Raw genomic sequence first — 27,750 nt, 5'->3', positions numbered from 1 at the left:
CCTGAACATTTGGCTTCATTGCATGTCAACAAGCTTTGGTGTTATGAGAGAGTGAGGTAAGGGTTATTTACATGCCTCCCCAAACAGCAAAAACAAAGAGCGGTACATGCAAAATCATTTTCTTCCACACAATGGCTCCACCCTCATCATTCAGCCTGAAAACTGAGGTCCAGCTCCAAGGGCCTTCTGGCAGTTCCCTCATTGCAAGAAGTGAGGTTACAGGAAAAGGGCCTTCTCGGAAGTGGCACCTGCCCTGTGGAACGCCCTCCCATCAGATGTCAAGGAAATAAACAACTATCTGACGTTTAGAAGACATCTGAAGACAACCCTGTTTAAGGAAGATTTTAATGTTTGATGTTTTACTGTGTTTTTAATATTCTGTTGGGAGCCACCCAGAGTGGCTGGGGAAACTCAGCCAGATGGGTGGGGTATAAATAAAGAATGATAATAATAATTATTATTATATAAAAATTATTGCACTCATATCTTTGGGGAAGCACTGCAGCTCAGCAGTAGAGCACCTGCTATGCATGCAGGTCCAAGGTTCAATCTCTAGGATGTCCGGGTGGAACTGGGAAACATTCCTTGATTGAAACTCTGGAGAACCACTGCCAGTCAGAGGAGACAAGACTGATCTAGAATGGATCAATGTTCTGACTCAATATAAGACAGCTTCCTATGTTCCTATCTTATGAAGGGTTCAACTGGTATTCAGATTGTGGACAGACACAAGATAGGAGAGAATCATTGGGAATTGTCCCTTAGGATGCACTAACCCAACAAGCCTTTCAGAGCTAAGCAACTCATGTGATGAAAAAAATAAAGAGCTGAGCTAGCTTAGCCAAGCAGTTAACTTTGGAATAATCTCTGCAGATTCATCAATTGCCTAACGGCAGTTTGATAGCCCACAGGCGCTGTCTGGCTTTCTTAAAAAATAAATAAATAAAGAGCTGTGCATACTGAATTTAGCCCCAGAAGCAGTGAAGGATGCCCTAAACACTATGTTTTGTTTACAGCAATTTCACAGTTTCAGAAGGGCAAGGTTTCAGAAAGCCTTCCATTTTAATACATTTGAAGTTTTGTTACTGGGTCTCTTTGCATTACATGGTTTTTTTGATGATCTGAAAGAAACTTTACAGATCTAGGGCATGATCCAGTCAAAGTGAAACACTCTTCAATCCCATTGATGTAAAAAACTGATGCTTGCGCACTTTGATCCCAAAGCAAGACCAGATGCAAATGAATACATATCGTCACCTGCTTTGAATTGTAATGGTCACCGAGTTCCCAGTGTAAGGGGGCGATATATGTGTGTGTGTAAAGGTAAAGGTAAAGGGACCCCTGACCATTAGGTCCAGTCGTGACCGACTCCGGGGTTGCGTGCTCATCTCGCATTATTGGCCGTGGGAGCCAGCGTATAGCTTCCAGGTCATGTGGCCAGCATGACAAAGCTGCTTCTGGCAAACCAGAGCAGCACATGGAAACGCCGTTTACCTTCCCGCTGTAGCGGTTCCTATTTATCTACTTGCATTTTTGACGTGCTTTCGAACTGCTAGGTTGGCAGGAGCTGGGACGGAGCAAGGGGAGCTCACCCTGTCGCAGGGATTCGAACCGCCGACCTTCTGATCAGCAAGCCCTAGGCTCTGTGGTTTAACCCACAGCGCCACCTGCGTCCCTTATGTGTGTGTGTGTGTATATATATATATATATATATATACACACACATACACACACACACACATATATATATATACAGCTCTTGTCAAGTGCAAGTGCAAATATACCTCTTTGCAATGATGAATTATATTAGCTGATGTAATATTGTGTAAATTAACACTTTTCATCACTATGACTATTCTTATTCCTCCCCCTCGAAGCCAGTGTCATTTCAGCTGTGGCCTTGAACAAACTCTCATTGACTGGTATAGAATTAAGATTTTGCTGTTGAGTTTCACTATCAAGCTGTCAGTTCTCATAAGGAGATGGTCTTGCCCACAGCATAATTCTGCCTAGTAGCAACATATTCCTAGGAATAAAATGTAATGGAGGAGGAGGATGAACTGCACTGCAAGATATATATATATATTTAAAAAAATGTATCTAGCTGCTCGTCAGTAAATATATTATTTCTGTCAATATTTTTCGAGGCATTAATGGGTTACTTAATGTCATGGTCTTCCTAAGACCTTCAAACTTCAGCCTAATCGGTAAACTGGTTAGGAGCAAAGGAAAGACAACCCCTGCTGCATCAGGCAAAAGGTTAATCTTGTCCAACATCCTGTTCTCACTATGGCCAACCAAACACAACAACATTTATACCCCACTCATCTGACTGGGTTGCCCCAGCCACTCTGGGAGGCTTCCAACATATATTAAAAACATAGCGAAGCTGCAAAGTGGCTATTCAGAGGCTTATTGCTTCCAACACTGGAGGTGGTACATAGACATCATGGCTAGCAGCCTTTCATGGCTTTATCCTCCATGAATTCGTCTGCACCTCTCACCAAAGTGGTGTATACCCTTTTCCAAGAGTGGAGTTTCCCCAGCCCTTTGTTTTGTTTTGGTCGCCATTTTCTGAACGTTTTTGCAGCTCTGCAATGTCCTGGTGAGGTTACCATAACCGCTCAGAGTATTGCAGTAGTCCAAGTTCTGCTTGGACTACTGCAAAGCGCTCTACGTGGGGCTACTTTTGAAGGTGATTTGGAAGCAACAATTACAGTAATCCAGAATGAGGCAGCTAGACTGGTGACTGGGAGAGGCCGCTGAGACTACCATGGGGGTCCCACCATGGATTTGTATAACAGCATTGTTATAATGGGCACCTTACTTTAAATCTTTTTCCTAGTTATCCTTAACATTGATTTTGTCTTTCTCACAGTTGAGTCGACATCTTCATTGAGCTGCCCACCTTGACCCCAAGTTACAGCTCAATTTCAGACCCCATAAATGTATAAACACTGACAACTGGGAAACACCAGCCTGTGAGCGCTCCAATTGGAGAATAACCTCTACCAAAGGCGGCATGGACTTTGAAGAACCATGGACTCAGGATGAAAGGGAGAAACAAGCTAAGAAGGCGGCATGCTTGGCAAATCCTCACCATGATCAACTCCCACCTGGAAACCTTTTTCCCCACTGTGGAAGGACATGTGGATCCAGAATTTGCCTCCACAGTTACTTAGGGACACACAGTTAATAACATATTCATTGAAGACAATCTTATTCGGCTACAAGTGATCACCGAAGAACATGCATACTGTATGTGAAATTACCACACACACACATGTGCATAACTTCATATTTACCTACGCTGAATCATATTTCCCATTTTAGTGCCTATACATACAGTTTGTAGAACTAAAATGGAATAAGCTTAATTCAGTTTAGGCAAGAATCCGTGTCTGCTTTGTGTCCTTTTAAATGACTATTACTGAGAATATTTAGGTCTGCATGTCATTTGCTTTCCTGGCATGAATACTGCTGTTTGTAGGTGTACAAAAGATTCTTTCTTCAACTAAAATATTGAAGCAACAGAAGCCCTACATACCATGTGTCTGCACCCTGTATGCTGTCAGGGTGTCTTTGTGGAAATTGTCTGTTTTGCTATGTGAACATGCCATGTGTACCTATGTGAAGAAAAACACGCCATAATGATCCCCTGTGAAGAAGAACTAATTTGCTGTGTGCAAACATGCTTTCAGAACTCATTGCAAGGATTGCCATTGTACATTTTCACCATCTAAATCAGGTTCTGTTGAACACAATGAACTTTTTTTAAACATATCCACTACACCAATGACTTGTATAGGGTATGGTTGTTCTGTGGTTTATGCAACTGTAGACACTAAGAATGCTCTATGACCACAGTGAAAGGCCAGCTTCAGAATCAATGAAACCCAAGTTAGTGGGTTAGTGAAATGCCATGCATGAAATGACCTTTATGTACCGTACCTTTTGCAGGCGAGAACATGGACACACGTATTCTAATTCTTCCCTCCACCACACAATATTAAACCTCACTGAAGGCTCGACTCCACTTTCTACAAACTACAGTTGTTTATAATATTGGGGGCATTTTAGTTTAGAGAGGGTGAGGAGGCAAGTAAGGGGAGGCTACATAAAATTATGCACAGTGACAAATGGAGAGGTTCCCCCTCCTACTTTCTCATAATATGGGAAACTCAGGGTTGTGGGTTTGGTTTGAGGCCCATGTTGGGCAAAAGGTTCCTGCATTTCAGGGGGCTGCAGTAGGTGACTGCAGTGGTCCCATCCAACTCTACAATTTTGTGATTCTAAGAACCTCCATCTTCCTGCACCCTGACATCTGCCTTCCCCCTTACAATTAGCCTAGTGTGCTGACCAGGGGGATGGGGGAACCAAACTGGAATGGGTTGGCTCTGCCTGCACCCCCTTTCGGCCTCCAGGCTTTCCACCCGACCACTTCCACCGGGCACCAGCCACACGTTGGGCCACCAAGAGAGGGCAATAGAGCATGAGACTTCAGAGTCGTGGGAATGGGCATAACCGGGGGGGGGGGTAGGAGGGCAGCTGTCCTCCTCAATCAAGTAAATCAATAAAAACTGTAGAAATAATCAAAATATTTTTAATTGAAATGCTCGCTAAGGTCACTTGGATGGTGGTGTGGTGCATTCTAGCGACACAACTGGCAACCCGATGGAGGCAGGCATGGCTTCTGCAAACTGACCCATTGCTTGCAGGTAGCTTGGTGCTGGACGTAGGAGCCAACTCCTAGGGGCTGTGTCGTCATGTCCCCCCCCCCCAAGTTGATGGGCATTGCCATTCAAATGGTGTGTGTGTCCCAAATCATGTGATTGATTATGCAGGGTGAGGCTTACCTGGGACGGACCCCCCCCCCCAAATATTTTATTCAAGTTGGCACTGCTGGTTCTGCAACAGGACAGGTGGGTGCCCTGCCACCCCCAACACCCATGGTCGTGGGTTCGAGTCCCGCACTGGGTTGGGCTAAGTGACCCTCGTGGTCCTTTCCAACTCTACAATTCCTCCTGCTCGCGTGGTGCTGCACCTTCTTTCTCTGGTGGAGAGGAGGATCTGGGGCCACTGGGCGCCATCCCCACTCTCTGCGCCATCCGGGGGGGGCGCGCGCACGTGACGCAGCGAGGAGGAGGAGGATTGGGGCCAATGGGGGGGGGGGAAGGCGAAGGAAATTCGGGACACCCACCCCCCGAAAGGCATGCCACCGATGCCTCCCAGCCCACCTGGCGCCGGCCCTCTCACCGCCTGTAGCGGGAGGCGCCGTGCGCGCGTGTCCTTCTCTCCGGCTCGATGTGCGCCGGTGGATGCTCGCGGGAAACAGCTGTTGCTGGGCGACTGCAAGGCTGCAGCGCCAGCGAGCAAGAAGGAACCTGCTCGCACCGTTTCGCCCTGATCTCCTCGCTGCCGGGCGCCGCCGCCGCCGCTTGTTCTTCCTCCTCCTCCTCCTCCCCACCACCCCCGACCCCTCCCGGGTCACGCCCTCTCTGCGCACCGGCGACGCGGGGCGGAGGACAACTCCAAACCCGCCACCCAAACCCCCGAGAACCATCACCAAAATCAGCTCGGGGGGAGGGTGGCCAGAGCACCCCGCTCCAATCACGCCATGAAGGGAGAGGCAGGCGGTAGGTTCCCAGCGGCGGTCGGGTTGCTTCTCTGTTTGGTATGATGCTGCTGCTTCTCCTCCTCCACCACCCTCCCCCTTTTATCAATAATACTACCGATAATAATTATACCGTGTAGCGGCGGCGGCGGCGGCTCCTTTCCTCCTGACGGGCTTTGCAGTTCTTGGCGGGTGCGGGGAAAGCAGGAGAAGGCTTTGTAGGGAGAGAGGAGAGGCTGGCGCAGCTGCACCGGAGGAGAAGGAGGAGGCCTCTTGGGCTTGTTTTCGGTCAGGGCTTCACCTGGGCGCTGGAAGGAGGCAGCTGCTGCTCTCCACCTTCCGGTGAGGAGGGGATGGCTGGGAAGGTGAGGAAGATGCCTTTTTCGCCCTAAGAGGAAAAGCAGCCGAGAACTGTCTGGAAACCTTTGCCCTTAAAAGGGGGGTGGGAGGAAAGGTTGCAAAGCCACATTGGCAGCATAGGAAAGGGTGGGGGGGGAGAAAGAGCCCACAAGCCCCCTTTTTTTTGCACAGGTGCCCTCCTCCCAAAAGATAGGCCTGGTCTGTTTCTGTAGGGCCTTCTTGCCTCTCCAACAGAATCCCAGGCCGGGCGTCCTCTAATATGGCCTTCTCCCTTTGGCATCATTGGTGATGTCAGCCAAAGGTGGAAGCAGATGACCGCTCTGGGGGGCAAGCATGTAAAACTACAAACTGTTGTTGGGCCCGTGGTCTCCTTCCCAGGAGGTGATGAAGGTAGCCCCCCCCCATACATGATATGAGGCACTCAACACATTGGGTCTCAGCACCCAGCCCAATTATGTGACCAATTTCTTTTCTTTTTTTAAGTAGGTGTGCACAAGTATATAAGCTTTTGAGGGAAAATAAAACTGTAAAAAATAAAATGAAAGTTAGGTTTTCTAAATATCGGGAGGTGGGGTTAGTTAAACTAACGCAGGTAAACAGGTTAAATACTGAGGCTGTAGCATAAGTAGAAGGTTAAAGGCTGATAAGCCAAGGTAATACCTGAATAGGCTGTCCCCCATTAAAATAAAATAAAAAGTTCTGTAGGTTATATCCCCAGATCCCACCCTTCTCAGGGAGCCCCAGAAGAGAGAGAGAGCCATAAGGGCCTAAAGCTCTTGAATGAAGTATCCCCAGTAGCCGTTCTCCACCCCCAATTAAAAATTCCAGACTTCCTCAAGTTAAGCATGAGGAGAACCTGTGCCCCAAGAGTGTTTTCATGCAAGGCTAAAATACCTGTGAGCTTCTTCCCTATTATTTTTACACAAAGTTCAATATTAACACCGGGGGTGTGTGTGTGTCAGAAAAACCCAGTTCCAAATGTATATTCCAGTCAATGTGTGGTGTGTTTGCATTTCAGACATAGTGTTAAGCCTTCTGTTTAAAAAACACCCTGTTGTCCAACTTCAAATTAATATTCATTTTATACCAGTTTTGGTGTCAGAGCTTTCTCAAAAAAACCCAAACCCTGGAAATTTATGGTTTGGGGAGAATGCTGAGAGCAGAGATTCCTAGACCTTCCCACAGAACCGAAGTCCCCACGGTCCCCTAGAGAAAGGGAATGGCTTTTACACCTAGGGTTCCCCTAGCCTTGTCTGACACTCACGTAGGCCTTGTTCACATGCATATTCATCACTATGTTTTGCGTCAGCAGCAACTAGGCTTATGAGGGATTGTTGATGGAATTGGGTATTTTTAGCTTGGTACTGTAAAGAAGAGATTTGATAGCTATCTTCAAATATCTAAAGGGCTGACACATGGAGGATGGAGCAAGCTTGCTTCCTCCTGCTCCTGAGGCTAGGATCTTAACCAATGGATTCAAGTTAAAAGAATATCAGGAATAATTTTCTGACAGTAAAGAGCTGTTTGACAGTGGAACAGACTCCCACGAGAGGTGGTGAACTCTCTCCTCCTTTGGAGTCTCTTAAGCAGAAGTTTGATGGCTATCTGCCATGGATGCTTTATTTGAGATTCCTGCATTGCAGGGGGTTGGACTAGATTACCCTTGAGGTCCCTTCTGACTCTACAATGATATGATTCTATGATTCTAATCACTACACTGCAGTTAGCTTTACTGTGTTCTCTGTGTGGAGATTTGTCCGAAGTGTTTACATATGCTCCCATGGTCTGTCGTTTCACAATACTGCTTAGTCCTGCTATACTATTTTTAGTGTTCATTGACTGAGTGGAGTGCATTTCAGCAGGGTTTCTAAATTATAACACATGGGTTTGTTTGTTTGTTTTTTAAAAATCACAATACCATTATTATTATTATTATTATTATTATTATTATTATTATTATTATATGCCACAATCTGACTGGCTTGCCCCAGCCACTCTGGGTGGCTTCCAGCAAAATATAAAAACACGGTAAAGCTTTAAACATTAAAAACTTCATTATACAGGACTGCCTCTTCCCTTTGCACTTGAACCTTTATATGCTACATTCAAGATATGCAAAGTCAGAAAACCAAGCCATGTAACTGTGTATGTGCTTATTTCAGGTTTTCTGGTAGAGAGAATTGAGTTAGGTTGCCATATGGTCCTCTACTCCTCAGCAGTATTCTCGCTGGGTTAAAATGAGATTTGCACAAGGACCCAAAGGCAGCACATGCCCTTTTGGTATAATTAGCTTTTATTTGCTCATTACCTTATTGCTATCTTCAGAATTGTTCAGTTATAAAATATTCTTATTCAAAAAACAGCAACCGTGGTTGCTGATTAGGGGTAGTTTCGAACATGTATCTTCCTATCAATTTTATTTCCCCTTCCTTCCTTTCTCTTCTGCCCCCCACTCTCCAGTTTGTTTTTTAAGCTTCCATGGGAACTGACTGCCAGCAGCAAATTGTCACATCCTTTCCTGCAGAGTCAAAAGTTGCAAAGCACAATTTTCACATGACGCAGAAACAATCTTAATGGGATCTTGGTAGAAGAAGAATAGAGTTAGAAGGGTCCCTGAGGATCATCTAGTCCAACCCCCTGCAATGCAGGAATGTGCAGCTGTCCCATACAAGGACCGACCCTACAACCTTGGCATTATCAGCACCAGCTGAGCTATCCATGCAGAAATTCTTGCTGAAGCCGCTAGATCTCGTTTGTGAAAACCGAGTGGTGGGGTGGGGAGTTGAATTGGGAGTTTCCTCGTCCATACCCTTCAACATTTCTCTGATGAAAAAGGGATGCCCTAATAAAAAGCGGGACATTCTGGGATGAAATGAGAAACCGGGACGGCTTCTGTAAATCTGGGACTATCCGTGGAAAATAGGGACACTTGGAAGGTCTGCTTGTCTAAACCAGGGATTTAGCTCAGAGAGCAATGTGGAACCCTTTCAGGCACATCATGTCTTTGGGTTCATGTGAACATGCTGCTCTACCCTTTGCCCAGGTATTGTGTTTTATCATTCCTCCTCTCTCAAGTTTTCAGTTCTTCAGCAGATGCTTAGGCTCAATTGGCTGCTGAGCATGCTCAGGGTTCCCCTCTTCCTGAGGGTTCTTTTGTGCTTCTGCAAAGCCTGGCGTTCCCCCCAAGCCTGTTGATAAGGACTGGCACTCAGAGAACCAAAGCTGCAATCCTAACCCTACTTACTTCGAAGTAAGCTCCACTGAATTCAGTAGGACTGAAGACATGGTGAGAATGGCAGTGTTGCCTGTTTGCACACACAATGACAGGGCCTATAATTAAGGTATATCTTTGGTGGCCAGAAAAGAAATAAAAAAAGAGGCAGCTTTATCTGGAAGGAGAAAGAAACAGTATGGCTGATAATGATATGAAGAAAAGGGGGTGGCTCTTCCGCTTGAGCGGATGGAGCTAATATTTTTTGAAAGGAATGCTGGGTGACATAGTTATTTGTGTTAGTTCTAGTCATTGCCTTGGCCTTCTTCAGAATGTGTCCTTCCTCTCAATGCACTGACTTATATTGCTGTGATTTAAATTCCCAATGCATTTCTCCCCCTTCAAAAGCTTTTGAAAATCTTCATAGAATTTTTTTAATGGGGGTGGGGGGCGGTCAGGTATTTTTCTTTGTTGTCGTCTTCTTTTGCTTCTAAAAATAAGCTGAAAGAGTGATATTCTGATTTGCACATTAACAAAAATGAGACTGCATTCCTATACATATTAAGCAATGGCAATGTGCCCAAATTAATGTTTATTTCTGATTCTTTCTGTGCAGAGAAAATGCCTCTGCTGACAGAGAACGCAAATTGGCATGGCCTCTTTATAGGCCCCCCCTTTTTTTAAAAAAAAAAAGTATGCATGATCTAGCTTTATGCATTCTTGATACAGAAGTTGATTCTGGAAAAAAGCGGACCCAAAATGGCATGTTGCAAAGTAGCTCACACATACATTTTCTATTTACCTTTCATAGATAGTCTCTACATTTCAAATAATCACTGCAACATTATACTATCAGTCCTAACATGAATGTGGACAGTTCCAGACAACTTTTACGAATGTTAGGAAATGTAGGGAAATCTGGGGCTGTTGACCACCTAAATGTGATTTGTAGCATTTATTTGTTATGCCCCAAAATAAGGAAGTGACTGTTAAGAGTATTTATATGCCGTTCTTCAAAACACATTCCGTAGCAGCATGCAATAAGATATTAAATGCAATAATACAAAAACACAAATCTATATAAAAAACAATACAGCAACAAATAAAAGAACAGCACCTATGTTTTTGTGGTGCTCACAGAACTCCTCAGATATACTGTATTAATAAGCCACATTTAAGTTTCACAAATTAAGTATAGAAGATTGCATCCAACTGAGTCTTAGACTGATGGAAACTAATTGACTTGGGATAGTTCGTTGTTATTATTTATTAGATTTATACCTCAAATCTTCCTCAAAAGGAGCTCAGAGTAGCTGAGTTAGTCACGACTAAGTTGAGATTGTCATGAGTAATTTAAGTCTTGATTTCAACCTGAGGTTGTAGTTTTGCCCTTTCCATTCTAATCACAAGCTGTGGGCAGCAAGTAGCAGAAATGTGAGGTTCCAGGGAGAGGCTCTGCCGTCCCAGGATTTATTGAATCACAAGTTGACCCTGCTGCTGTCACGCAATTACATTGGGCCCGATTGGGGCCTGCCCCCTCACCTTCTGCCCCAGCTGACACACTCGCAGTGGTTTGGATGTGCTCCTGTTGTTCCATTAAGCCCCACTGGCCAGAAGCTGTGGTTAGGATTTCACCCATATAGGTGAACAACTATTTCCTCTCACTGTGTGCAAGTATTCGGTATGCATTGGATTTCTACATAATACAGTGGTAAAGGTAAAGGGACCCCTGACCATTAGGTCCAGTCGTGACCGACTGGGGTTGCGCGTCCAGGTCATTTGGCCAGCATGACAAAGCCACTTCTGGCAAACCAGAGCAGCACATGGAAACGCCGTTTACCTTCCTGCTGTAGCGGTTCCTATTTATCTACTTGCATTTTGACGTGCTTTCGAACTGCTAGGTTGGCAGGAGCTGGGACCAAGCAACGGGAGCTCACCCCGTCACAGGGATTCGAACCGCCAACCTTCTGATCAGCAAGCCCTAGGCTCAGTGGTTTAACCACAGCGCCACCTGGGTCCCTCGGTTTAAATACACAATTGGTTCCGGAAGTCTGTACTTAACCTGAAGCTTACTTAACCTGAAGCGAACTTTCCCATTGAAAGTAATGGAAAGTGGATTAATCCTTTCCAGACGGGTCCGCGGAGTACTTAAACTGAAAGTACTCAAACCAAGGCGTACTTAAACCGAGGTATGACTGTAGCCTGATCGCTTGCCAGTGTATCTATTCAGCACTCCTTTCCTGGTTGAGAACCAGAATCTCACAGCTTTGCCAGTTTCCTTAATTTTTAAAGAAAACATGTTGGGAGTGTTATGTTTTATGGTGATACTAAAGAGCAAACGTAATCTGCCAGAATGTGAAAAAAGTATCTTTCTGCAGTGTTGCAGAAAAAAGTATCTTGACCTTCAAATTAATATGTAAACCAAGTATATCTATCTTTCCTCTTACGAAATGCTTGGCAGGGTGTCTGAGTGCATATAGAAAACGTGGGTAAGCATTTGACTGATTATGTCTCAGGGGTGTGCAAAAGGAAAAATGAATGTAGGAGAATAGAATACAGTAATGGGCAAAAATCTAAAATTAGCACCTTTGATTTGTTAGGTTTGTCTCTTAAAAACAGAACAAAAAAACCCTCTTATATTGTGGTTTTGCTTCAGTAAACATATGAGAAAAAAGTATTCAACCATGTTGAAAAAATGGTCCCTGCTAAGTTAATAAAGGACTTCACATTATATTAATAAATCCATGACTGTGTGCTGACCTGCTATGGTGGTTGTTTTGTTTTAAAAAAGATATAGACAGCATTCATTCTAAATGTAAGCTACAGATGGAGAATTGACTTTAACTAGATTGGGTTATCTCCCCCAGAAACTAGAAATGTAGGGTTTTTCTTTTTAATTGCCCTTTGTAAAAAAAAAAACTTATTTATTGATTTTTCACACACAAAAATCTATAGATTTTTTATACTGTATATATATAAATTTATTTAAATTTTCAGATTTACAAACAATCATCAAGCAAACAAATAAAACAATTTCCAAAAGTTCCCTTGGACTTCTCTCCTCCCCTTTTGTGGTTCTTATGTTAACTTCTTCTCCTGCATCTTCTCTGTTAGTCCAATTCTATTAAATCTCTGATAAAACCATAGTCCAGCTTTTAACTACAAGCCTCATTCCAATCCTACTAATAATTTTAATTGTTTCCAATGGTGTTGTTTTTTTAAAAGGTAAATTGTATATTTTCCCCATTCCACATTGAAATTTTGGCTTTCCTTTTTTTTAATAATAATAATAATATTTTATTAATTTTCCAGAAAAAAGGATTAACAAAACACTAAACACAGTAAGGAAAAAACAAGATAAAAAAGAAAAATACAAATACAAAAAGCAGACAAAAAACAAGAACATATAAAACATTATGTCTTATCTCCTCACATTGTATATTTGGGACCTCCTCTGGTTCCCTTTCCTGTGATTCTTATGCACGTTCCTAATTAGCAAATTCTATATCAAAATCTTAACCTTATAAAACTCCTTCTTTCCCTCTTAATAACATCTTCACATATTCCACAGTTTTATTTACAGCTTAATTTCTAATCTAAAATATTACTTTAGCATATTTTTTAAAATACAATTTAAAATCTTTCCATTCTTCTTCCATCGCTTCTTCTCCCTGGTTGCGGATTCGTCCGGTCATCTCAGCCAGTTCCATAAATTCCATCATCTTCATCTGCCACTCGTCAATCGTTGGTAACGTTTGTAGCTTCCAGTACTTAGCTATCAAGAGTCTCGCTGCAGTGGTGGCATACATAAAAAAAGATACATTCTTCTTGGGGATCTCCTTTCCTACAATGCCCACTAGGAATGCTTCTGGTTTCTTAACAAATGTGTATTTCAACACTTTCTTAAGTTCATTGTAAATCTTATTCCAGAAGTCATTCACCAGTGGACACGTCCACCACATATGGTAGAAAGAGCCTACTTCTTTGTTACATTTCCAACATTTATTATCATGATTATGGTAAATCTTTGCTAATTTAACTGGTGTAAGGTACCATCTATACATCATTTTCATTAAATTCTCTCTTAATGAATTACACGCCGTAAACTTAATAGTCTCTTTCCATAATTTTTCCCAGTCTTCCATCATTATATTATGTCCCACATCTTTTGCCCACAAAATCATAGCATTTTTTGTTTGTTCATCTTTCGTATGCCACTCTAACAGTTTGTACATTCTGGAAAGTATTTTCGTCTTGGGTTCTAACAATTCTGTTTCCACTTTTGACTTTTCTGTTTGAAAACCAACTAATCTGTCCATTTTAAACACTTCATTTACCTGGTGGTATTGGAGCCAATCAGCTAATTTACCTTTCAAGTCCTCATAAGTTTTTAACTTAAGTTGGTCTCCATCTTCAATCAACAAATCTCTATATTTCAGCAAACCGGTCTCCATATTTAACCTTTTTCGAGCCTTGGCCTCTAAGGGCGAAATCCATTTAGGTGTTTTCCTTTCTAATAAATCTTTATACCTGGACCAAACCTTATACAATGATTTTCTAATTATATGAGTTTTAAAGCCTCTGTGGGCCGAAATTTTGGCTTTCCTGATTCCTTATTCTTCTGGTCAGTTTTGCCATTTCATAGTCCATCAGTTTAATCCAGGCATAGGCAAACTCGGACCTCCAGATGTTTTGGGACTACAACTCCCATCATCCCTGACCATTGGTCCTGTTAGCTAGGGATGATGGGAGTTGTAGTCCCAAAACATCTGGAGGGCCGAGTTTGGCTATTTCCATTCTTCTCTGGTAGGGACTGTGCCTTCTTTCCATCTCTGGGCTAGTAGTGTCCGGGCAACAGTAGTCGCATACATGAAAAGTCTTGTCACTTGGAATTTCGGCACCTACAATTCCTAAAAGAAAAGCTTCTGGTTGTTGTTGTTGTTGTTTTACAAAAGGTTATTTTAAATATTTTTTTTTCAATTCAAATTTTAACATAAATTGTAAGTTATTTTATCTATTGAATTCCCACCCTCCCTTTCCATATATATCTCTTCGAATGCTGCATATTTCACATAAACTATTCAATACATCCAGTACATATACTATTCAATGCATTTTTATACTATTCAATGTATTTTAAGTTGTTTATCTTAATAATTAACACTGTTGGTCACATTTGTAAGTGGTCTGGGTCTTTTGATTATATCAAGAACCCGTTTGAACTTTTCAGCAATTGAGATGTACCAAGCAATTCCTAATTTCTTGGAGGCTAGATTGAGGAAGCAGGAGGAAAGTGAAGTGAAGCTAACCAAAACTTCCTATGTAGTTTGGGCAGAGCATTAATTTATTATTTAAGATGGTCAAGCGGCTTTTATTTGTTTCTTGACATGACAATGTTCTTTTCTTTTGCAGGAAATTTCACAGTTTTAGATAACCAAAGCTAATTTAAGTACAGTATGCTTAAAAGGAAACAGAGTTCAAGGGTAGAGGCCCAGCCAGTGACAGACTTTGGTCCCGATGAATCTTTGTCAGACAACGCTGATATCCTGTGGATTAATAAACCAGTAAGTTTTTCAAAATATTTTAAAGTCTCAGCCCTTTATATAAGAGCACTAGCTGGCCTGGCCACGCGTTGCTGTGGGTTTTTGTGTTAAGTGGACCTTTTTCTGTTAAATGGACCTTTAGAGTCCCCTCACCTGCCCTGTCCCAACCCTGACTTCCCTACTGTAAGTTTCAAAAATAAGACTCCCCCACCCACGCAAGTTCCTGAAAATGTCCCCACCCCTCCACTGCTTTGGCTGACTCAGGGTCCTACCTCCCCCCCCCATGGCTATGTGTTTCCCCCTCCCTTTGTTGTGCCTCATCCCTGTGATTCCCCCATCCTGTGAAAGGCCCTTATTCTGATTGTTTTTGCCTGTGGCCTGCTGGGCAATGCTGCGGCCTACACATTTTTCCCTGCTGGGCAATGCTGCAGCCTATTGAAAAAGCTGGGCCTTGTTTTCAGTTGGACTGTTTTCAGTTGGTTGCTGTGGAATTTTGTGATGTCATCTGGTGTCGCAGCTTTGGAGGCGGCAGCAGCATGCGATCTGCCTTTCTATTGGATGCTGCTGGAGTCTTCAGAGCTTCTGGTGGTGATGTCTAATTTGGGCGCCACTTTTTGTGTGTTTAATAATTATTTTAGGTGTGATAGGTGTGGGGGTTTTTTGGGGGGGGATTATGCCAGATCCCTCCCTGATGGGCATGGAACGTTGTGGCCAAATTTGTTACATTGCGGTTCAGCAGTTACAGAGAAAGGCTGTGACCTCCGCACGCGCAATGCCTACATTTTTATATATATGGATGATTAAGCCATAGTCCTGTTAATTCCCATTGACTTTAATACAAGAGATTAAAATACGTGCTCGTTGAATTCAAGGTGTTGTTAAATTGCTTTCACCAGTGTGTGAACGTATGAAAAATTGTAGGAAAGGTGTGTGACTGGGAATTAGGCTATGTCATGTTTGATCTCAAAGAGAGTAGCTAAAGACTCAACCCTGCTTTTCTTCTCCATAGAACATTGATAAGGAAATCAGGCTGAACTCATACATACCTACGTGGGGTGGCATACATTTGAGTAGAAACAGATTTTTATTAAATATCATGAGATAAAACAGTTATCAAATGCTGAAGTTAGAAATGTCCAGAATGTCGCTGAATAATATATTTTCAAGTTCTGAGATTATGGAACTAGCACTTTTTATAATTATTTATTCCTGAATACGTTGGACTGTGTTCACTGTCAGTCCTGACCCAATGAAAATAATGGCCATGGCTAATGTAAGCACATTCATTTCAGTGAATCTACTCTTACGGTAAGTATATCTTAGTTGGATGCCTTAAGGCAAGCTTCCTCAAATTTGGCCCTTCAGATGTTTTTTGAGACTACAATTCCCATTTTCCCTGACCACTGGTCCTGCTAGCTAGGGATCATGGGAGTTGTAGGGTAAAGACAACTGGGGGCCAAGTTTGAGGAAGCCTGCCTTAAGGTTTGGGTACCTAAAGTCTTCCTGGAAAAAAAAAAACTGGCAGGAATGTGAGAGAATAACTGATAAAGTGTAGACTCTAAAAGTTACACACGTTTTCTTTGTTTGAAAATAGTTTCTAATCTCCAGCAGTGATGGTGGTAAGACAGGGAGAAGGAAATGCACAGAGCAAGGAGAATCTGAATGATTTGCACAGCTGATTTAATTGCAAAAGAGAAATAAACTGCATTCTTCTCTCCCTCTTTGAGTGGAAAAGTTCCAAACTGTAGGTCATGAGAGCTCATTAAAAAGAATAGTTAAATGTCATATATTTTTACTGTTAAAGAAGGTGATGAAAGCCTTGTTACTGCTTCTTATTTTTTCAGTGGGTGCACTCTTTACTACGCATCTGTGCCATCATCAGTGTTATTTCGGTCTGCATGAACACCCCAAAGACCTTCGAACATTATCCTCCTCTTCAATATGTGACCTTTGCTCTAGATACACTACTGATGTTTCTCTACACAGCAGAGATGATAGCAAAGATGCACATCCGTGGCATAGTCAAGGTGAGCTTTTAAAACACTTTTTAATGTGTGTGGGTTTTTTTTTTTTTTAAGGATGAGAAATAGTACATTAGGTCCTGATCCTAAACAAACTAGCTGGAAGAAAACATCATGGCTCTGAGGGAAGCCTATGTTGGATCACGTTGGGCAATATCTTGCTAGGTAATATCCAGAATAGACCCATTAAAATAAATGGAAAGAAGACCGAGGAGGAGTGGCAGAATAAATTAAAGGACTATGCCGAAATGGCAAAACATACTGGAACAATAAGAGAACCAGAAGAAAGAAATTTCATCAAGGAATGGGGAAAATTTGTGGAATATTTGAAAAGCTTTTGTATACAGTTAAATTCATTAGCAGGATTAAGGTAAAACAAGCAGTTAAATTTCTAAAACTGAAAACTGAACAATTATATTAACAATTAGTTAAGTTCTTTGACTTCAGTGGGTCTCCTTTGAGAATGACTAAGATTTGATGTCATTGTGTAAACTCCAATCCTGAGCATATTTATTTGACAGAAGCCCCATTGATTAAATAATAAAGTTTAGGATCAGGATATTAGACCATTCTATTATTTTACTGTATTTTACCATTCCCCCTCCCATCATTTTATGTGTGTGTGTGTATGTGTTTCATGTTGGTCTTTATAAAAGCGGGACTCTGTGTGTGTGCATAAGAAGTCATATAAAAAAATTGGATAATATGCCAACTTTCAGTCAGAATATTGTATATTAATCTTTTGGGACACTGTTTAAAAGGTTACTGAATATATAGATCAACAAAAAGGCCTTGTAGTACCCTAGTCTACTACAACAAACCCCAAGTTTGGGCTGTAATCTTTCAATTCTTTGGAAAGCCTTCTCTTGAAATCCATTTGGCGCCAACATTGATTGATTTTGGAGGCAGCTGGTGCTGTGGTCTAAACAACAGAGCCTAGGGTTTGCCGATCAGAAGGTTGGCAGTTTGAATCCCCGTGACAAGGTGAGCTCCCATTGCTCGGTTCCAGCTCCTGCCAACCTAGCAGTTCAAAAGCACGTCAAAGTGCAAGTAGATAAATAGGTACCGCTTCAGCAGGAAGGTAAGCGGCATTTCCATGTGCTGCTCTGGTTTCACCAGAAGTGGCTCAGTCATGCTGACCACATGACCTGGAAAAACTGTCTGCAGACAAACGTCGGCTCACTCAGCCAGTAAAGCGAGATGAGCGCCGCAACCCCAGCTTCATTCACGACTGGACTTAACTGTCAGGGGTCCTTTACCTTTTAAAAACCTATCTCTATAGCTAGGCTTTTAGTGATGTGGATTCTTGATGTACAGTGGTACCTCGCAAGACGAATGCCCTGCAAGACGAATTTTTCGCAAGACGAATGCGTCTTGCGATCCGATGGTGACTCGCAAGATGAATTCGTTTTGTGAAAAATTCATCTTGCGAATCGCGGTTTCCCATAGGAATGCATTGAAATTTTAATTAATGTGTTCCTATGGGCAAAAAAAAGAAATTTCAATGCATTCCTATGGGAAACCGCGATTCGCAAGATGAATTTTTCGCAGAACGAATTGACTCGCAGAACGAATTAAATTCGTCTTGCGAGGCACCACTGTATTAGGTTACTGACTTTCGTAGTAAGGAGAAGTAGTTGTGATGTGATGTGATGTGAGGTGATGTTCATATTTTTCTAATGCACTTGAATAATTGTTTTGTTAGTTTGATTTTATATTTGACGCATCCCACACTGGGATCACTTGAAGGGTGTATTAAAAATAAATTTCAGTTAATAAGAGAAATGAATATATATTTAATGATCAGAGCTGCTTAAGCTTAGTACCCCACCCCACCCCCCCAAAAGGTTCTGTATCACGATTACCCAAATTATGCCTCAAGAGAGTTTGATATTGCAGCCTTGATAAAATCATGCAATTTAAGTAAAATTCTAGCTCGTATTTTTTTCTTTACATGGACCGAGATGGCATGTTGTAGTGCTCTTGTGGTGGAGCTCCATACATGTGTTTGCAGGTAGTTCAAACTTGATACAGCAGAGGGGTTAGCATTCAGAGTTTTGCCAAATTCAGGTTCTGAGTGGGGAATCCATGTGAATATACATTTCAAAGTGACTGCGGGGGGGGGGGGCGAACTCCTTCCTTTCACTGCTAGTAAGAATTGGCCACACTAACCCTCCCAAAGTGGACATCTTAAACAAGCTTTGGGAGATCACAAGTGGGCATAATAAAATTACTCATCCGAGTAGGGTAGGCTTTCCAAAACAAAACAAAAGGCTTTTAGCAGGTATCAGAAACAATACAACAAAGGTGCTTGCCTGATATTAATAACCAGGAAGTTCCAGAGCATGGTTGCTGCCACACTAGAAGATCAATTCCTTGCAAGTATAGACCAAATATTATATGGAGCTTGTAAAGGTACAAGTTCCATGGATCAAAGTGGGAAATTATGGGGTAAGGCAATCCTTCAAATAAGATAGTGTCAAGCTGTTGAGGGCTTCATGTAACAATAGTAGCCAATGGTATGAGTCATTCATAAAAGTGCTCTTGACTAGTTCTACTTGTTCTTAAAAGGAGTCCATTCTGTCCTCTCTCTTAGCCAAACCACATTTTGCATTAAATGTGTGCTTTTAAAAAACTTTAAGTAAGGGTCATGGAGGGGAAATCATGACTGAGACTGTGGCACACAGGAAGGGGGATTTAGATCAGCTGATCTAAATCCCCCTTCCTGTGTGCCACAGTCTCAGTCATGATTTCCCCCCCAGCAGTGGTCCAAATGAAATCCACTCCCAGCTGCTTCTCTCCAATGCCAAACAGCTGCTTTGAGGGGTGGGTGTAATTTTTGTCTGGATCATTTCGTAGAGGGAAGGGGTAAAAATGATTCATTTTCACTCATTGTAGGCACAAGCCTGGTTGTGATTACGTAGCTGTTATTTAAAGTTTTAAAAGCAAGCACGTGTTGTGATGCTAGTTACGCTTTGGCTCCCGGTGTGTATACGATTTTTTTTTGGGGGGGGGGAGTTTGCATTTTTAGAATAATGCCAGTGGGAGCATCCTCTGCCTGCTAGGGCTATTTGAGCAAGGAAGGCAATCTTCATTTGGGTTGTGGCTTGGGAGGAAAGAGTTTGACCTCCCTTCCCCATGTGCTTTGGTTAAAGTGAAAACCAGCAGCACCAGCTTAGTATTATATTTAAAAAAAAATTGGGGGGGACACACTGAAGATGCAAGCTATGCATTTGTGAGTTGCATGTCTGCTTGTGGGTGAGGAATAGATGTAGGCTAGGCAAATGTGGCAAAAACCAGATATGTCTATCTTTTATTAATGGGTGTCTGCTTCCCTTGGCAAGCCTTGCATCCCAACACTGCGTGGAATTCAAAGGAGGCTAACCTTGTATCAAGTCATTGGCCCACCTGGCTCAGGACTGTGTGCTCTGACTGGCAACAGCTCTCCAGGGTTTCAAACGAGTCTTCTGGAGGTTCCAGGGACAGAAGCAGGAACCTTCTGCTTGCAAAGTTCTGCCACTGGGCTGTGGCCCTTCCTGTGTTGCACTTCTAGATAGCAGTAGCAGTCTGAAGCCCTTTTTGTCAACTCTACCCTGCAGTCTGAAATGGGTCATAGAATTATAGAGTTGGAAGGGACCACAAAGGTCATTAGCCCAGCCCCCTGCAATGCAGGAATCTTTTACCCAATGTGCGGCTTGAGCCCATGAGCCTGAGATTTAGGGTCTCATACTGTACCATCTCAGTTCTTCGGTACCTTTTGTAATCCACTAGACTAAGGCTGCCCACAAAAGATTGTCTAGAGGTTTTGGCTGGTATAAACTGTGGTGGTCCATCCCGAGTGGGATAATGGAAGCATACTACTGTATATTAGAAAGAGCTTTGCACTGTTTCTCCAAAATGTTGCAGCTGCTTTGTTGTTTTACTTTCACCTTTTATCCTTGCGGCAAGTATTTTAATGACTTTTGCACATTCTGCTATCTCATTTCTCATGAATTCAAGGTTTCATGTGCATGACTTCACCACAGCAGAATGTTCTGTAAGAACGATTTGTGAGATGGGTTTGCAGGTGTCTGCTCATCTAATCAATCAAGCGATATTGCTACGCTGCTTAAGTGCAGTTGCTGGGGCACACCAGAAACTCCGCAATAAGCCAGAGGGGCATGGGCATCTCTTTGCTTTTCCTGGAGGGGTCGATCCTTTGCACATGCTCCAAAGGGATCCGTGTTTTGCATCCAAATGAATGCATGTGAAACAACTGCAGGTTCCCATAGGGCCCTTCCCAAGGGCCCACCCCACCTATCTGGGGCAGAGAAAGGTGCAGCCAGAAGTCGTGGTGGGTGCTCCAGTTGAATAGCCTTTCCTGCTGAGGTGGCACTCCTCTAAGAGTGTGTGTGTGTGTGTTTTTAAGAAAGGTTACAAAACTTACTTTGCAATATCAACAAGCTTCCTAGATAATTTGGCACAGATGAAAATAAGGGCACTTTCTTTTGCATGAGTGGGTGGGACTAGGGGCGAACCTTTGTTATCTTGATGGGTGATGGTGGACCAGCACAATCTCCCCTCCAAACTAGACAGCACACGCTGAGCAGGATGGCTCTAGATGACAAAAGTGGTGAAGCAAGTCACTCACTACACAGAAAGTCAAATACATAAAGCAGTATATGTATATATATATATATATACAGCACGCATATACAGTGGTACCTTGGTTCTCAAACTCAGTCCATTCCGGAAGTCTATTCCAAAACCAAAGCGTTCCAAAACCAAGGCGGCTTTCTCATAGAAAATAATGCAAAACGGATTAATCCGTTCCAGAGTTTTAAAAACAACCCCTAAAACAGCAATTTAACGTGAATTTTACTATCTAATGAGACCATTGATCCATAAAATGAAAGCAATAATCAATGTACTGTACTATACAATAAATAAAACAGTATTGTAGATGATGAAAATTAAAATTATTATTTTCTTCTTCCCTGCACTGATGATAGTCATTGTTTGGATTTTATCTATTTCTGACAGTCACACAATCAATCAATCAATCAATCAGTAAGTAGCTGAACTGGCTTCCACACAGTCACAAAAACAAATTAACCAAAAAAGCCTCAGAAACAAAAATGCAAAATGAAGAGCAAAAACAAAAGCGCCAAACTTAGTCCGTTCTGGAAGTCCATTTGACTTCCGAAATGTTCAAAAACCAAGGTGCAGCTTCTGATTGGTGCAGGTGTCCCGGAAACAATAGATGACAGCTGCATCATATATTCGGCTTCCGAAAAACCAAAACACTTACTTCTGAGTTTTTGGCGTTTGGGAACCAAGGAACCACTGTATACTGTTCTGCATTTATAGAGAGGACATTGGTCCCATTTTACAGCTGGGAAATAGAGAACTGCAGCACCATGTCTAAGAGCAGCTAGTATGTTTCTGGCCAGAGCCCTTAAGGCAGAGTACCACAATAAATACATTTAATGAGCATATGAGAAATGTTTTCCCATAACCTCTGTACAATTACAGGCTTCTACTTCCCCATCAAAACTCTGCTCCAGCACATGCTGGCAGATACTTTCCAAAATGGTATCTGTAGCAAATGGATGATTAGTTTCGAGAGAAAACAGGCAATAAGAAGCTTTGTATTTCCCTACCCCCTCCATGGATGCCTCGCCTTCATTTTGTCTCACAGGAACATTTCTGATGTTTTAGATTTCCAGATGTCTTTTCTACTCTAAATCAGGGACAAGGATCCCCGCCCCCCCAACCTGAGGACTTCATTCCCTTCTGGGAAGTTGCCTGAGGGCCGTATGCCAGTCATGGGAAGGGCCAGTTGTAAGAATGTTTCCTATGTATGAAAGGCAACTCTGTACACACACTCACACACCCCTCTCTGTCCAGAAGAGGCATTTCAGAGTTCAGGGACACATCCTAGACATGCAAAACCAATTGGACTACTACAATGTGCTCTATGTGTGGCTACCTTTGAATGTGACTTGGAAGCTATAGTACAACTAATCCAGAATGTGGCAGCTAGACTAGTGACTGGGAGTGGCTGCTGGGACCATATAACACACATCCTATACTGGCTCCCAGCACGTTTCTAAGCACAATTCAAGGTCTTTGTGCTGATCTTTAAAGCCCTAAGCAACCTTGGCCCTGTATACCCAAAGGAGCATCTCCACCCATATCGTTAAGCCTGGACACTGAGGTCCAGCTCCAAGGGCCTTCTGGCAGTTCCCTCACTGCAAGAAGTGAGGATACAGGGAACCAAGCAGAGGTCCTTCTCGGTGGTGGTGCCCACCCTGTGGAATGCCTTATGAGGAATGGCTTAGGGAGTTGGGTATGTTTAGCCTGGAGAAGAGAAGGTTAAGGGGTGATATGATAGCCATGTTCAAATATATAAAAGGATGTCATATAGAGGAGGGAGAAAGGTTTTCTGCTGCTCCAGAGAAGTGGACACGGAGCAATGGATTCAAGCTACAAGAAAGAAGATTCCACCTAAACTTCCTGACAGTAAGAGCTGCTCGGCAGTGGAATTTGCTACCAAGGAGTGTGGTGGAGTCTCTTTCTTTGGAGGTCTTTAAGCAGAGGCTTGGCAGGCATATGTCAAGAATGCTTTGATGGTGTTTCCTGCTTGGCAGGGGGTTGGACTGGATGGCCCTGTGGTCTCTTCCAACTCTATGATTCTATGAATGCCTTCCCATCAGACGTCAAGGAAATAAAGAACTACACAACTTTTAGAAAACACCTGAAAGCAGCACTGTATCGGGAAGTTTTTAATGTTATGGTTTATATGTGTTAGAAGCCGCCCAGAGTCCCAGCTAGCTGTGCTGGGTATATATATTTTTATTGTTGTTAGTATATTTATTTAGGATGTAAAGCAGGAGCAGTGAAGGGTGTGGCTTGTGGAGAATTCTGGGGAGATGCCGTCCCTGCTCTAATGCCTGGTGTTTTGTTTGTTGGCAAACATTCATTGACCAGAACCTTAATTTGTCTTTTATACCATCCGCAGCATCAAGTGGCTCCTGGATGGGAAAAGTTTTGGTAAGGTCAGGAAATGATATCTTCTTCCCCATAATGGCTTGGTATTGTGCCAAGGCACATGCCGGCAGGGCTGGATGAGCAAGGAGGAAGGGTTTAGATACACCATATGGGGATCTCCCTGCATATGGGCATGGACAGGGTCATTTATCGCTTAAACATCTGTATTGCATTTCCAAACTCATTCAATCTGTATGAGGCTGGCTGAGGATAAAAATGGGAATCTGGCCAGGAGAGAGGTGTGCCTCTAGCATGGCTGGAGATCCTGCCCTTACAGAAACAGAAGCATCTGTATTTGGGGTGTGGCCTGCACACACCCCAGGCCCTCAACGGATGCCCAGGTATCAGGTATCACTTGCAAGTATTGATTTGTAGGGAATTGAATAGATTAAGCTTAATGCGCTCATCCAGTTCCTGTTATCAAAGCAATTGTTGGCAGCTCTATTTGGCTCTGGTGCCTGACATCCCTCTCAGCTACATTTTCTCTCTTTGCTGGCTTGTTCTGTGCATATTTGTTGCAGCTTCAGAAGTGACCTCTTCACAAACCCCATTTCCATAGGCCGCTGCTTCATCCCTGCTCCCTCTTTCTGCCTCTGTGCTGCTAACTGCGGAGGGCACCAGTTGCTGAACCCTGCACCAGGTCTTTGATAGCTAGACATTTATGTTGAAATGTAACTTAAAGAAGGAGGTTGGGGCGGGGGAGGCCATCCACGTTTGCTGAAGAATTTTGCCACTTAAAAACTAAACAAGTACGGTACGATGGCAGGATTGAGCCAAAGATCTGATGGAAAAACTGCAGAGCCAGCAAAAATAAATAAGTAATGCTTAAAAATAGCATTGGATGCTGTGGTGAATAGTTATGCACCAGGGGAAAAAGTGTCCTAGACCATTTCAAAACCTGGAAATATCCTCTCTCCAATTTGCCATTCCCCCAAGAAGAGACTTTCCAGCTTCACCATCTGCTAAATGTGAATTCCTTTAGAATAAGAGCATACCTTCCCACCCACTTCCTTACAAGTTGGTTCACCTGCAGTGCTCAGTTTCTTCCTTTGCTTCTTCCTGATTGGGGGAGGGTATAAATACTAAAAAGGAAAAGGAAAAAGCGTAGTTTAGCAAAAATACAGATTAGTCAGACCATGCTCGCCAGTCCCAGAGATGCTATTAAATATAGGATTGTTTGCAGCATTGGAAAATATATCACAAAAGAGGGGTGGAGAGCTTGTGGCCCCTTCAAATGTGCTAGTTACTGGGGTGTAAGGAAGTCTTCATCCAGACCCTCATGCCTTCCTATCTGAGGTTTCCAGGTTGGTTTGGGGGATCAGCCTGCCATTCTTTGTGACCAACATGTTTGGTTTATCATGTGATGGGCAAACCAAGCATGCTTTTCCAGAAAGCCAGGAGATAGGGACATTATCCCACGTTGGCACAGGGAAATCAATTTACGTAAATACCCACAAGCAAGACCTGCTGTTTACAGTTTAGCCTCCATTTTGTTCCCATGATTATGAGCTTTCAGCTTAGGTTGAAGCACTGGGCCTGGGCAAAATATCCCCTTTCTTCTCTGTTTGGGTCTTGGCTTAGCCAACTGAGTCCTGGTTCTCAGAAGTTGCTAAGAAGAGGATGTAATGAGACCCTATTGCCATCTTTAGGCAGAATGGCGGAAGAGGCAGAGATAAGACTTAACCATGGTTTGCTCAATATAGTTGTAACACTTAACCATGGTTAATGCAAACCCTGGTTTGTGAATCCACTGCAAAGCCATAGTTTTATATTCTGTCATCCAGCCAGTTCTTCCCTATGAGTTAGGAATAAATAAGTAATGCTTACCATGGTCAGGAAAAACACAATTGATAAGCACTTTGTGTACAGAGGAAGCTTGGGCAGGGAGTAAAGGCCGTTTAGCTTGCAGTTTTTTGAAGGCTTGAGGCAAGTAGAGGAATTATGTGGAATTATATAACCCAACTTTGGGTGCACGCAGTGTTACTGATATCCCTACTATGAAAATAAAATATGCAAACAAGGGGTGGGGAAGAAGGTTTTTTAAATCTATTGTTGTTTGATTGGGACAAGGAAATTGGAGAGGGGAATAATAGCCTTCAAGAGTAACTAATTGACCTTTGTACATCGATTCACTCATTTACTGTGCAGGCAAACCTGGTATCAGTAGATGTAGCTCAGGTGTGACTCATTCTTCTCCACACAGTAAAGTTATAGAATACTCTTTCCTTAGCATCTGCTCAACACAGGGCAAGGTATACATATATATTCCACCAAATTTATTCCTGTATTTGTGCTAAGCAAACTTCATTTAGTCTCTAGCGGAAGGAAGGCCATAAAACAGTTCAAAATTCCAAGCGGAATTTTTCAATTAGTTTTCTGCGGAGGTTTCTACCTTAACGTTCTAACTTGAATTTTTGGATCTTTGTATTCAGCTGCAGGGGGATTTTCTGTTATTCCTGTCAAATGCTTGAATGGTAATTTCAGAGCCTCTCGTGTCTTTCACCATGGAAGTGATTGACAGTCTCTTACTGTGATGCCTTTCATAGCAAATATGATTGATAACCTTAGCCAAATTACATGCTTACCCTTTGGTTCTTAACTTCCAGCCCTCTTCTACCTTTCTTAATTGTTTCAGCTAACCCCCTTCTTCCCTTCCTTTTGTGCTCTCCCATTTTGCTAATCCTACATCTCTGCGGTGCCTGATACACTAGAATGTTCTTGCTGATTACTGGAGTTATATTGGCAAGACTTTGTGCTCGTAGGTGTAAAATTACTGGATTTTGCACAGTGGGGCTATTTGCAAGTTCTGGGTGTACTCCACAGAAAAATAAAATGCATTTGAATTATTCTGTGTGCCTCTTATTTGGCTCATACAGTATTCCTTTTATAAACTTTGGGAATTATTATTATTTTATTTGCTAATTAGTTTCATTTAGAGAATAAAATATTTTTGCTTCCTAATCCTTTGCACCAACAGGCCTTTAAAATGTGCTTTTAATATATTTTACTTTATTATTTTTTTAAAAAAATAGTAGCCAGGTTTAGTGTGTGTGTGTCTTGTATTACACTGCATAGACTGACATATGTTTCATATTATATTGTGTTGGAATAACACATTTCAGGAGATGGTTAAAAATAGTTTTGCGTTTTTATGCAGTTCACCATCCCATTTTAGAAAATGCCTTCTTGGGAGATGCTTAAGAGTGTTTCCAATTACTGTCAGGGTATTGTTTTTTCAGGCAAATTACCGTATTTTGAGTGGTATTAGTATGAAGGTCTGGGACCAGGATGTAAAGAAGAGGCCTAGGGAACCACAGCAGACATGCAAGCAATGGACCAGAAAGGAATTCAGGACAAATTGCATATTAAGTGATGGAAATTCTGTGGCTTTCACCAGTCCCTGCCAGCATAACCAGATGATGTGAGTTGTAGTCTAACAATGTCTGGGTGGGCACAGGTTCTCAATCCCTTGCTTAAAGAAACTGGTTTAAAGACTAGCAGAAGGAAGGCAGAGGAAACAAAAATACAGGTGCAAATTAAGAACACACAAGAGTATTGAGTGGAGATGAATCTCAGCTTAGTAGCCCCCAGCATGAGCTGTTGACCAGCCTGTCAACAAACCTTTCATGATTTGTGAGCAGCTAGGGCCAAAGGCAAGCTGGGAACAAATTACTCCCAGGTGAATTTGGCTGAAAGTCAATAGAGAAGACTGAGGAGTGCTTTGTAGCAGAGGCCAGCCGTTTTCAGGTGGCAGGCATTGGTTGAGTAATCATCTATATTTTCTTCTTCTGGGAACTTAACATACATGTCGCCACTGAACTATGATATCTTCTGAGTCTTCTTCCAGTTCTTTTAAGGACTGAGTTAGGGTTTTGGTACTTGTCATTATTTTAGTTTCAATTCTCTTCCTTTATTTTTAGGATCTTGCAATCTGCTTTTGAGCCAATAGATGGATATACACACTCATGC

At 42.5% G+C, this 27,750-nt stretch overlaps 1 protein-coding gene across 1 annotated transcript in view; it reads left to right on the top strand.

The window, feature by feature from the left end:
* Nucleotides 1-5,346: 5,346 nt before the first annotated feature.
* The window catches only part of NALCN (sodium leak channel, non-selective), a 177,166-nt gene continuing 154,762 nt past the window's right edge, over nucleotides 5,347-27,750 (top strand). Inside the window, 3 exon segments of the mRNA XM_060273369.1 lie at nucleotides 5,347-5,636; nucleotides 14,598-14,749; nucleotides 16,573-16,755. Coding sequence (XP_060129352.1) covers nucleotides 14,642-14,749; nucleotides 16,573-16,755 — 291 coding nt within the window. The 5' untranslated portion in view covers nucleotides 5,347-5,636; nucleotides 14,598-14,641.

The sequence above is a fragment of the Zootoca vivipara genome, chromosome 4, assembly GCF_963506605.1.
Source record: "Zootoca vivipara chromosome 4, rZooViv1.1, whole genome shotgun sequence".
Lineage (NCBI taxonomy): Eukaryota > Metazoa > Chordata > Lepidosauria > Squamata > Lacertidae > Zootoca > Zootoca vivipara.
Note: the sequence above shows the minus strand (reverse complement) of the source record. Positions and strands in the feature narration are given on the sequence as shown.